General features: G+C 44.4%; 1 protein-coding gene across 6 annotated transcripts in view; it reads left to right on the forward strand.

Annotated features, from left to right (window-relative positions):
- The window catches only part of LOC138480915 (acrosomal protein KIAA1210-like), a 1,033,315-nt gene that overhangs the window by 877,929 nt on the left and 142,714 nt on the right, over positions 1-12,672 (forward strand). For all 6 annotated transcript variants that reach the window (XR_011274164.1, XM_069612715.1, XM_069612716.1 and 3 more), the window contains exon 10: positions 11,491-11,642. Coding sequence is in view for 5 of the 6 variants with exons in the window: in XM_069612715.1 (XP_069468816.1) it covers positions 11,491-11,642 (152 nt within the window). In the remaining variant the exon portion in view is untranslated. The remainder of the gene's footprint in view (positions 1-11,490; positions 11,643-12,672) is intronic.

Here is a 12,672-nt window from a genome sequence, read left to right on the forward strand (position 1 = left end):
ATAAGACCTCCTTCCTGGAATAGGCTATAAAGGTGGAAAAAAGATATGCAGTCACCCCTCCCCCTTTCCCCCAAAATAAACAGAACCCTGAAGCTCCCACTAGTCAGACCCAAAATTCCAGAGAGAAAACAGTTACATAGCCTAGTTCAGCGTAGTAAGGAGGAAATCAATCACACAGCTCTTGTTTCTGCTGCCGAGAACTAAGCAGTAAAGTAAACTCCACTTTAAAAGCACAGAGCACATCTCTCCTAGACTCATGTTCGCTTGAGTGATTATGCTGCCAGTTCACTGTTTACAGGTAGCGGTTCCACTCTCAAATGGAACCATCTCACCAATAATGGTCTGCAGGCAGAGTTTCCACTTGTGAGTGACACAACAATTCAATTTAGCCTCACACGCATTGCATTCACACACAGAAGAAATAAACTCTTTAAGGATTTATCAGCATATATAGGTTTAATCTGCTGAGAAGGCAGGGGAACTGGGTCCATCCCAGGCAGAGAGCTCTGCTCTACCTGTGAAGGAGTGGATTCCCAAGATGTGGACAGGCCAGATAAAGCCTAGGTCCAGCCTCTACACCCCAAAGCAAACTTAAATAAGCCACGGGATGAATGGGTAATGGTTGAGGAGGTGGTTGGTGATTTGTGGTGATAAAGTGATTTGAAGGAGTTGCGAAATAGAGGACGTACACCAGGACGATGTTAGAGAGAAGTGAGTAGGTCAGAGCACATCTAGAGAGGGGGTAAAAGGGTTTGAGAAGGTCAGAAAACAGGAGAAGGTACGAAGGATACACATAGAAAGAGTGAACTGAAAGCTTTGACTGCACCCAGTTGGCCCAAAACAGGTGTTGGTGGCAGGCGTGGGATCAACCACACAGCAGGGAACTAACACGAGGATCAGAGATGTGAAGGAAGGAACCAAGACCAAGACCCTGGTAGGAAGGGATGTTCACGACTGGGGAACTCGGCCTCTGCGTAGAAGTGAAAACACTCCTTTGCAGTTCTGCCGAACAATTATAGGTGAGCCTCTGGAAAAATCAGAGATTCCTGATGGGGATGCATACGCTGGGAAGTCAACCCCAATTGGCTCCAAGTCCCGCTACAGCAGCAATTCCAGTTCTGTCACAGTCCTTGGAGAGAGTCAGCAACGTCTACAAGAGTGGGAAGGACAAGACTAGAGTCACTAAGAAAAAGGGTGAGTGGAAACCCTAAAACCCAGAGATGGTAAGGAAGGGTGTGGGGGACCCCCTTGAAACCTGAGAGTATATCCCACAGAGTATTGAGTTGATCTGCCAGTGAATATCTGGCCCCATATTCAACCTTCAGTTGTAACACTTTATTTTCCCAGAGAGACGCTTTCTTTAACTGTGCTGTCTCGAAGCGTTAGCCAGTCCTTGGAGAGTAACCATCCTGACACTTTCACTTAGCGCAGACACCCCCTCATGCATTGTTTTGCCCATCCAATGTTAATGTATGCATAACAAAACTGTGTCAAAGAATTTTGGTCCGACGGCTCTGTTGAATTCTCAACTGCAAGATGAGGTAAAAATAACTCAGATTTTTGACAAAATCTTTTTAAACCTGAAGTAGATGTAGTCTATGCACTGTTTTTAGTAGCCAAACAAGAAATGGTTGTTCCTAACAAGAAAATTACGAACTCCCGTCCCCTGCACACTATCTAGTATCTAAACATCTCAAGGAAAACTTACCTCACAGCCAACTCCTGAGGGTTAAAATAATTACTTCAGAAGCAGACAAACTAGAGGAGCAATATACCATCATGAAATCAAGATTTAGAGACAGATGTTTCCCAGGGGATTTGATTGACAAAGCTATACTTGGAACAGAACTGCAAAGCCGTGAGGACCTCCTGGATCCAAGAGCAAAAGCGGAAAAAACAAACTTAATCCACTCTTTGAAATACTCTAGTCAAAGTTTTCAAATTAAGAGGATTATACACAAGAATTGGGAGATCATAAAAACAGACCCACAATTGAACCAACTTTTTCCAGAACCTCCAATGCTGGCCTATAAGAGGGGCAGAAATGTTCGCGATAAATTGATTAAAGCTGAAAAAAGTAAAACTCTCAATCAAACTGTCCTATGAAAAACTAAGAATGGGACCTTTCCATGCCTTAATTGTCAACACTGTTCAAATGTGATTAAAGGCGATCACATCCGACACAGGAACACTGGGAAGAAGATACCATTGAAACAATATGCTACGTGTGATTCTAAAAATGTTGTCTATGCTCTACGCTGTCCATGTGGTAAATACTACGTTGGTAAATATACCAGAAAAGCAAAAGAAAGATGGACAGAACATAAGTCCAACATCCGCACCAAAAATATCGTCACCAGTATACGGACACTTTAGAGATCATCAGCACACAGTCGCACAAATGCGATTTGTAATACTCGAGGTTATACATCCACTCCCTAGAGGAGGTAACCTACAGAAATTACTTTCCCAGAGAGAACTTTTTTGGATTCACTGCCTTGACTACCTCTCTCCCCTTGGGATGAACGAAGACTATTACCTGGGTCCTTTTTCATAAAACTCTCCCCATTACATTATCATTTAAGGTGTAGGGATGTTTATAATACTCCCCATTACATTCTCATCCAAGGTGTAGGGATGTTTAAATCTTTGTGAACTAACTACGTTTCTGATTACTTGGTTGTTTATTGTCTGGTCCTGTGTTTCAATTGTTCATGCCTATATATAAGACTGTACGTCCCTTGGTGGGCAGGAAATTATAAGTACTATTGTTATACAGACATTTGTGACTTATATACCCTAGGACTTATACACCCTGGGGCTTCTAATTATTTATCTCTACTTTCCTCGAGTATCTCATCTCTTGAGATAGTCTACATGCGTCTACCTAACTATCCGACCTCCTTTTGCCTATAGGAGCCGAATATCAAGCTCACTGTTTTTATTTCACTTCAAATGTGTACTTGGGAAATTAATATTACACAGGTTTACATTCACTCTTAGGGCTCAAGAGGCGGTTTTTTCATGATTTTCATTTCTCACGCCAATTTGCTGTTACGCATATGGTGTCATAACGATGACGATTCAGTCTTCACAATACATATCTCTTTTCTACGCAAGCGCAGAAGCCGTTTTCAGCTCTGACGCCACTGCGTAGTTGTTTGTTTACTTCTTTTCTGATGCCGCCGCGCATGCTCGCGTATGGCGTCAGACCTATGACGGTACTTTTTCCTCGGGCGCACACGCACCCTATTACGCCTTAGGGTATTTAAGAGAGACTGCCATAGGAGCAACACATCCTCCTCCGGCAGAATGCGCTCCTCCATGGCTCCTGTATGAACTGGTCTCTTGACAATTTGTAAGTACTTAATGATCTCTTTTCATGTTTTTTGGCCGTAGAACGGGGTTTCGCTATAGAAACTCATACTCTGTTTTATACTCTGTTTCCACAGCTAGACGCTGATAGGAGATCCTTTTTGCAAACCTTTTAACTTTCCGGTGAACTCCATCTTTGGGTGGATGTAAGTTGGGAACTTCTTACTTTTAATTACTTTTAATTATTTACTCACCTTGTAGCACTTCCCTCTGACTTGAATTATTATTGCTTGTTACGAATTAGGTATTGGTCCACTACCAGAAATATTGGCGTATTGTGATACTTTGATGAATATTGGAACTTCTTAATCTCCATCTTTATCTTGACATCACCACATTGTGGTAAGTGGTGTTCTTTTTCCTCTTACTGACTAAACTGATGGCGATCTTTTTGACAATAATCTCTCTCCCCCATACCTTGTTGGGTTACAGTAAATGTGATAAGTTACTGACTAAACTGATTGTGATCTTTTGACAATTATCTCTCTCTCCCAGACCTTGTTGGGTTACAGTGAATGTGATGATTGCCTTAAATAGCTACTATGCTCCTTTGAGTTGCGAGCTCAATGTTGCTCCCTGGTTCTAATGTTGAAATTAGACCATTAGGAGTGGTCAAAATTGAATAATTACTAAATGCATCCTGGTTGATTTACTTAAGTAGGGTAGACTCCCGCTCATTAGGAGAGTTTATTAACTTATTCTTCTCCTCTCAAAAAGTGACTGTATTTGTTATGAAATTTTATTCTTCCCCTCTTGAAAAGTGGTTGCATCTGTTATGAAATATCTTCATGATTATCAAATTGTAGCTATAAATGATATACTAAGATGTGTTTCTTTCTATTTTTATTCTTTAGAAATTTGAAGAATTGTTGTATTGCCCCTGAATAAGAGTTTTACTCGAAACGCGTTGGACTTTTGTGTATAATAAAATACTATGTTTTTCTTATTTATGAAACTATACTAAATGAATTATATACTACTAAATTTTTGTTCTGATTATTCAGATACTAGATAGTGTGCAGGGGACGGGAGTTCCTAATTTTCTTGTTAGGAACAACCATTTCGAAAGGGATTGTGTCCTCCGACGTATTCCTTATCTATGATATTTGTATCTCCAGCTTGCTGGCCTCGGAAAAATGTTTTCCCAGTAGAGGCCGCTGTGCGTTGACGTCCGTCGAGTTGGTGTTCCTCGACAGCCACCGTATCGACGCCGACGTCATCATGCCTATAAATGGCCACGCGCAGCGTCCGTTGCTCTGTTCCGTTTTTCCGCGCTTCGTGTGCCTCGGAATACCGTTGCTCAGTTCGTCAGTCGAAATATATTCATATTTCCTCGAGAAAACCGACTCGTACTCGATGGCTTCCTCCTCCGACCCGACGACTCCTCGGTCCGGTTTCAAAAAATGCCGACTCTGTGGGAAGAAAATGTCATTGACGGATCCTCACAGGATCTGTTTGTGGTGTCTGGGAATCGAACACCAGTGTTCGGAGTGTGAGGAATGCCTATCCATGACGGCGAAAGCCTTGAAGGAGCGTAAGGGGAAGCTCGAGAGAGGTAAGTCAGTTTTAACTTCCTCGAAAGTTTCCGCGGTAGAGTCGAGACATTCGTCTCCTCACCGTCGCAAGCATTCTCGGTCTAGGTCTCGAAGTGGCTCCCACCACTCGTCGAGGTCTAGACACTCGAAAAAGAGACGTAGAAGATCTCCTTTGTCGTCGTCTTCTAGTTCCCCTGAAAGAGTACATTGCCCCACAAAACACAGCTCTCAGGCTGAGTGGGAGGAATTCAGAAAAAAGATGCTAAGCGTCTTCGAGAAAGCAGCCTCGACCCCCTCGAACTCAGCTGACGGTGATACCCCGGGTGAAAAGCCCAAAAACTCTAAACGCTGCGAGTCGAAGCACCCGGCGAAAGAGTCGCCCTGAAAGCGCCATGCGCCATCGGGAAGTAAAGCATCTTCGATGCCATCGTCGAAAGCCCCTTCAAAGCATAGATCGGCGCCATCGACGCCGTTATCGAAGGGTTCTTCGATGCATTCGTCAATCGAGTCGACGCCGGCATCGACGCCGATGAAAGAAAAACCCACGGCTACTCCACAGCCAACGGTTACACCGAGAGCCTCCGACACGATGTCGAGAACGTCGTCGACATCCTCGAGCAGGATTCCGATCCTCTCGAGTTCTTCGAGGCCTCTTCCAGTTTTCTCGGCGCCTTCGAGGATTTTTACATCGGCGTCGACGACATCGACCTTTTCAAGGCCACTGATGATGGCTCCCTCTGCTTTAGAGATGGGCTTTATACCATTTCACAGGCCAGAGCATCCACCCTTAACTTCAATTTACGAAGAAAGGGAAGATTCTGATCAAGAAAGGCCTTTTGGGCTGCAGAGGACCACATCACCTGAACCAGAGACTTTTGCCTCTGAGGAAAGAAGGTTGAAAGACCTTCAGGATGCATTACAGGAAGCAAGTGGCCTAGACACTTCCCCAGAAGTGGAATTTGTCAATCCAGACCCAGGGGAACATGCTGAAACCCCTTATAGAACCCTAATGTCAAGAATTATGGAGTTCATGGGTTGGTCTGCGCCTTCACCTGTTTTTCAACAGGATGACCTCACAGATATTCTGGATAAAGGTCCACAGGAGGATCCTGTGGTTCCCTTTCATTCTGCTTTACAAAGAAAGATTTTAACTAACTGGGAATCTCCTGAAGTTGTCCCTGCGGTTAACAAGAAGTTGTCAGCGAAATATAGGGTATCTGCTGCTGACCCCGAATACCTATCTAAGCACCCTACTCCAGAGAGTCTGGTGGTCCAGGCTGCAACTTCATCAGGCAGTACATCTGCATACCCCACTGCTTCACAGGATAGGGATGATAAAAAATATGATGCCATGTTTAAGAAAGTCTTCTCGGCCTGTAGCATGGCTTTAAAATCTATTAATGCGACTTGTGCACTCGCTAGGTTCAGCCACACTCTTTGGGAGTGTGCTTCATCAGCGGCTGACTGCCTCCAGGAAGGAGAAAAAAGGGACGCATTTTTAAATATCATCAGAGATGTAAAGATGCAATGTGTGAGTCCCTTCAAACTGGCATTGATTCTGCTGACAGTATCAGCAGGGCCATGGCGGCAAGTACCACAATCCGCAGGCATGCGTGGTTGAGAAAGTCCGGCTTTGCTTCTGACGTACAGGCCAGACTTTTAAATATGCCATTTGACGGCTCTTCCCTGTTTTGTAAAAAGGCGGATGACAGTTTGGAAAAACTGCAAACATCTAAAGCAGCAGCCAAGTCACTAGGAGCTGCAATCCGCCAAACTAATTTTCGTCCCTCAGGATCCTCTTGGAGAGGAAGGTCCTTTCGCTATTATTCCTCATATGGAAGAGGCAAAGGACGGCCGGCTCAAAGAGGCCAAGGAAAATTTACCCATGGTGGACGGGGTAGAGGAAAGAAAGCCGCATCAGCAGGAGCCGCTTTACCTTCGCAACTGCATCAGCCGCTCCCAAACCACTCTGAGGTCTCCCATCACAAGACACCTGTAGGGGGCAGGTTAACTCACCATCTGACGGAATGGCAGGCTACTACGTCAGATGCTTGGGCATTGGAGACAGTTGCCCAAGGTTACTGCCTGCCTTTTCTACGCATCCCTCAGAGCCATCCACCGGGGAACAGCTCTCTGAAAGTACTGGATCCGCTCCTCTTGCAGGAAATTGTAGACCTGCTAGAGAAAGGTGCCATAGAACCGGTTCCTGTAGCGGACAGGAACAAGGGCTGGTACTCCCCCTACTTTCTCATACCAAAGAAAGACGGAGGACTGAGACCCATCCTGGACTTACGAGAATTGAACAAGTTCCTCAGGAAGGACAAGTTCAAGATGGTCACACTCTCTCAGATCCTTCAAGCCCTCCAGCTTCAGGACTGGTTGGTATCTCTGGACCTTCAGGATGCTTATTTCCATGTGCCAATCCATCCCAAGCACAGGAAGTACCTGAAGTTCGCAATTGACAACTCTCATTATCAATTTCGAGTTCTGCCATTTGGGCTGACCTCCGCCCGAGGGTCTTCACCAAGCTAATGTCGGTTGTGGCCGCAAATCTAAGGAAGGAAGGGAGGGATTCACGTCTACCCCTACCTGGACGATTGGTTGATCAGAGCAGTTTCTTCGGAACAAGCTCGGATCCAACTAGATTATGTCTGCCACTTCCTTTACAAGCTGGGCTTCTCCCTCAATTTAAAGAAGTCACAGATGATACCATCACAGAGACTCCAGTTCATTGGAGCAGTCCTGGACACGTCCCTGGGAAAAGCCTCGCCACCAAAGGTGAAGGCTCAAGATATTCTGCAGATGGTCACCAGGTTTCAAAATGCCCAACGTCTCCCAGCCTACGACTTTTTGAGGTTGCTAGGCCTCATGGCATCCTGCATATCCCTTGTGCCAGAGGCTCACCTCAAGAATGAGATCCCTTCAGTGGGCACTGAGGGCTCAGTGGTCACAATTCTCAGGGAGGATGACAGATCTCCTCCGGATTCCGGACAAGGTAGCCCACGACCTTCAATGCTGGGCCTATCCAGAGAACATCTTGAAAGGAGAACTGTTTTGGCAACCATGGCTGGAGATAACAGTAGTCACAGACGCCTCACTCATGGGGTGGAGAGCCCATGCCAACGACTTGACCATCAGCGGTCGTTGGTCTCCATCGGAGGCCAGACTACACATCAACGTGTTGGAGCTGAGAGCCATCAGACTGGCACTGAAGGCTTTTCTGCCGTCTGTACGGGGGAGAAACGTCCTGATAATGACGGACAATACAGTGGCCATGCACTACCTCAACAAAAGAGGAGGCGTAGGGTCACTGCCACTGTGCAGAGAGGCAATGGCAGCTCTGGTTTTGGGCAATTCGGGAAGGAATCTCTCTAGCGGCAATTCACCTAGCCGGAGAGAAGAACTTGACAGCGGACGCTCTGAGCAGGCAGAACACAGTCTCCCACGAGTGGGAGATAGCTCAGGAAGTCCTTCAAGAGATCTTCGCCCTTTGGGGAACCCCTCAAGTGGATCTGTTCGCCACCAGTATCAACAGGAAGTGCGACAGATTTTGCTCAAGGGAATTTCCCCCGAGAGGAGCTCTAGGAGACGTGTTCGTAGTGGACTGGGAGTTCCCACTTCTGTACGCGTTTCCTCCGGTCCCTGTCATTCCTCAAATGATCAGGAGGTTGAGAAGGTTTCGGAAGACCACGATCCTAATTGCCCCGGATTGGGCCAGGAGAACGTGGTACCCGGACCTTCTGGACATGTCCATCCATCCTCCAATTCGTCTACCGTACAGAGAGGATCTTCTCTCGCAGAAGGGAGGTCAGGTTCTCCATCCAGCCATCAAGACCCTCAACCTTCACGCTTGGTATCTGAAAGGTTGAGGTACAAGGATTGGGACCTTCCAGATGACATCATGGAGGTGTTGCTTTCGGCCAGAAGGCCAGCAACTAAAACTCTATACCGCTGCCGTTGGAATACATTTTGCAGCTGGTGCAGAGAAAAGAATATCGAACCCTTTTCATGTGGTACACCTGCGGTGTTATCCTTCTTACTTTATCTCGCAAATTCAGGCCTTCAAGTTGGCACTATTAAGGGCTTTCTCGCAGCGCTATCGATCTTTAAGCGCACTGCAGAGGAGCCATCGTATTTCAAAATTCCATTGGTAATACAATACCTGAAAGGTCTAACTAATGTTTACCCACCAAGACCATTCCAAGTTCCCTTATGGGACTTAAATCTAGTTTTAAACTTCCTAAAGGGTGCTCCATTTGAACCACTCCACTCTTGTTCATTGAATTTTCTCACAATCAAAACTGTTTTATTGGTAGCATTAACATCTGCTAGAAGGGTTAGCGAGATACAAGCCCTATCTTGTAAACCTCCTCATACAATTTTTCACAAGGACAAAGTCGTTCTACAGGTGAAGCCTAACTTCCTCCCAAAGGTAGTTTCTGAATTTCACATTACTCAGAAGATTACTTTACCTTCATTCTATCCTCCTCCCCATCCGGGGAAAGAGGAAGAGAGACTACACAGGCTGGACCCTAAGCGAGCCTTGAGTTTTTATATCAGTAGACTTGCTAAAATTAGACAAGCAGACCAACTCTTTGTAGGTTACGCAGGACATAAGTTGGGATTACCAATAACCAAACAAACCATCTCTAGATGGATTATTTTAGCCATTCTGGAATGCTACAAACTGGCAGGGAAAGAGCCCCCTCAAAATCTAAGGGCTCTTTCGACCAGGGGTATCGCAGCCTCCTCAGCTCTTCAACGAGGGGTACCAATTAGAGACATATGTGCGTCCGCACATACCTTTACCAAATTTTATAGCCTGGATTCCTCCTCTAGTCAAGAGACTAGATTTGGCAAAGCTGTGTTACACTCTGTTCATTCTTAAAGAGTAATATGGCATCTCTTACTCCCGCCTCCAATCACATACCACTGCTATGGGAGTCTATCATAGATAAGGAATACGTCGGAGGGCACAATCCCTTCGAAGAACAAGTTACTCCTTACCTGGTAACGTTCTTTCGATGGGATGTTCCTCTGACGTATTCCTTATCGCCCCTCCCATCCATCCCCGCAGTAACATTTCCCTTGTGGTTGCAGCTTACGCTCCTTCAAGGGTAGTAACCATTCATGCAATAACTACCTTACTCTACAAAACGGAACTGAGCAACGGACGCTGCGCGTGGCCATTTATAGGCATGATGACATCGACGTCAATACGGTGGCTGTCGAGGAACACCTACTCGACGATGTCGACGCACAGCACCCTCTACTGGGAAAAAATGTTTCCGAGGCCAGCAAGCTGGAGATACAAATATCATAGATGAGGAATACGTCGGAGGAACATCCCATCGAAAGAACGTTACCAGGTAAGGAGTAACTTGTTCTTCTTGTTCGTGTATATCCAACCTAGATGCCAAGGTTGAGTCTTTGCCCCCGCACCTCAAAAATTCCACATTTCATCCTCTAAAATGCTAGAAATACCTCTCTTGGTACTTAGCAGAAAAGCAGTAATATAGGTGTGCCATGGTGTTTTTCCGTTTTGCTGTTTTTAGTAGCCAACCGCCAAACACCTAAAGTCCTCCACTTAAACACCTTCTGAGTGTTCTTCAAAATTAACCCCTTCCCTATCATTTTAGGGATGTTTCTGGTGCATGAAGCACTTGATAAATTAAAGTGACTCATTTTTGTGGGATAACTTCTTTCGGTTTGGCTTTCTTACTTCCTTGGTTGGTCATATTTTATAAGGATGCTTTCAAATTGAGTAACTGCGAACATTAAGCATTACTAATTATGTTTAAGCTACGTCATGCTGTGTCCTCCTGATTCTGAGTGCTGTAATAATTAGATGTTATTGTTTCCCTAATTGGTCATCCATACATTGACCTCCGGAGGGTGACCGGCTTATAGACGTGCCAGGACTGCAGTCTGTCCCCACATATGAGGTGACTGATTAATTTGTGTGATAGCCACCTAAACTACAAATTAAGCATGTTAATCTACCATCTCATACCAATTTTGCAACTACCTTCATGTGATCTTCCACCCATCAGTAGATTAGTTGAAAAAGATCAAGTATATAAAGTTTAGATTAGGTAATAACATTGTATTATAACATATTACATGTTACTGCTATATTGGATGTTCTCATTTGACATTGTATAATGTTTACATGTTTTCTATAAAATAGGCCTCCATGTATTTCTAAATATTCATAATAAATAGGATTATTGAAAATGTAGTATATAGTGGCACTATTTTAAAAAATGTCTTGAAATATACTTCATAATAATTCATAGTATAGTGCATACTTGTTGATTTATATGCCGTTTTTATCAAAATATTTGAACTCCCAAATTGGATCTTGAACAAAAGATATTGTAAATGGGATATTGGTGTTCGCGTAAAGCCAACCAGCTTTCTCAGTTTGATCTGTTGGAGTGTTGACTAAAAGTGCAGACAAAGTTCTGAGGGGCTGATTCAAGCATCCTCTTTAGTGATTGCCATGGAATATTAAGCTCTGATTACCCTCTGAATTAACTTAAACTGAAAACAGTAAATATCTTACATTGCTTCCTAGATAAAGGCATAAATAAGTTGATGGCATCTCCAACCTCCGAGCCAGTTTGGGTCACCATGGCAAAGCTCAAGCAGAAAGGCTTCCAGGGACACCCTCTAGCCAAAGAACAGACAACGCCAGATAAAGGTGTGACTGGAACAGAAACGGAAGAGGTAAAATATTCATGCATTTTTTAAAGTTGCCTGATAGCCTCTCCCTCACATCCCCTTCCATTTTCTGTTTTAAAAGATGTATTGAAACTTATTTAGCTTAGCTTTTTTACTGACACACTTATTTCCTTCCTAAAAGAATAAAGAAGTTGACATTCCAAATATGTGCATTTATCTCCGGGTTGCATCTAGTAATCCAATTATCTGTTGCTGAGAAGAATGTCTAAACTTTTAAAGGCAATGCCAGAAGTTATGATTATTTCAAAACCTTCTAGCCATCGCTATTCTGTTGTATTTCCGGGCATGGGTCCAGAGCTTGCTATACCTGGAGACCCAAACAAACCCTCACTGATGGCACACCTTTCTGCAGTTGCTGGTGATCTTGTGTAAAAGAGATGTGATCTAGCTGTTCAGGCTCTACTTCTCCATTTGGGTGTAACCTAGCCTTCGTTGCATGGTCTTTCCCCTTCTGCAAAAGCATGGCAGGCTGAAGAACGAGGGAATTAGTGTTTCCCAGATTGTTGCCAGAGGTGGTGATTCAAAACCTTCCAGCATCACTATTCAGTTATGAATTTTCAAAGACACAGAATATTGCTGACATTTTGTTTAAGTATCAACTAATACAATAATTGTTACTATCCCTTTTCAGGATTTCTTAATCTACCTCAATCTACCCCCCTAATGTAACAGCCACCATCGTCTTGTCTCCTGGCATTTTCACATTTTGTAAAAATATATCAACTGCCTTGTTTTTACTTAATACTACTTTCCTAAAACATCTGTCGGTCGCCATTGCCTCTACGACTTTTGTTTTCTCCTGCTTCTCCCAAAACACCCTACTTTTAGGAGTAAAGTAAAATAGCCCTGTATATCTCAACTCTGCCATTTCCACTCCTTGTTGCATGTGAATCCTGAGGTGTCACTGTTTATTGGATGGTCAGTCTCCACTCAGGGAGGTCCCTTCCCTCCCCACCCCCCCAACAAGGTGTTGCACTACAAGGCGCTTAGCAGATTCAAAGATGGTTTGGCCTCC

Source organism: Ambystoma mexicanum, chromosome 5p, assembly GCF_040938575.1.
Source record: "Ambystoma mexicanum isolate Mex_15411 chromosome 5p, UKY_AmexF1_1, whole genome shotgun sequence".
NCBI lineage: Eukaryota > Metazoa > Chordata > Amphibia > Caudata > Ambystomatidae > Ambystoma > Ambystoma mexicanum.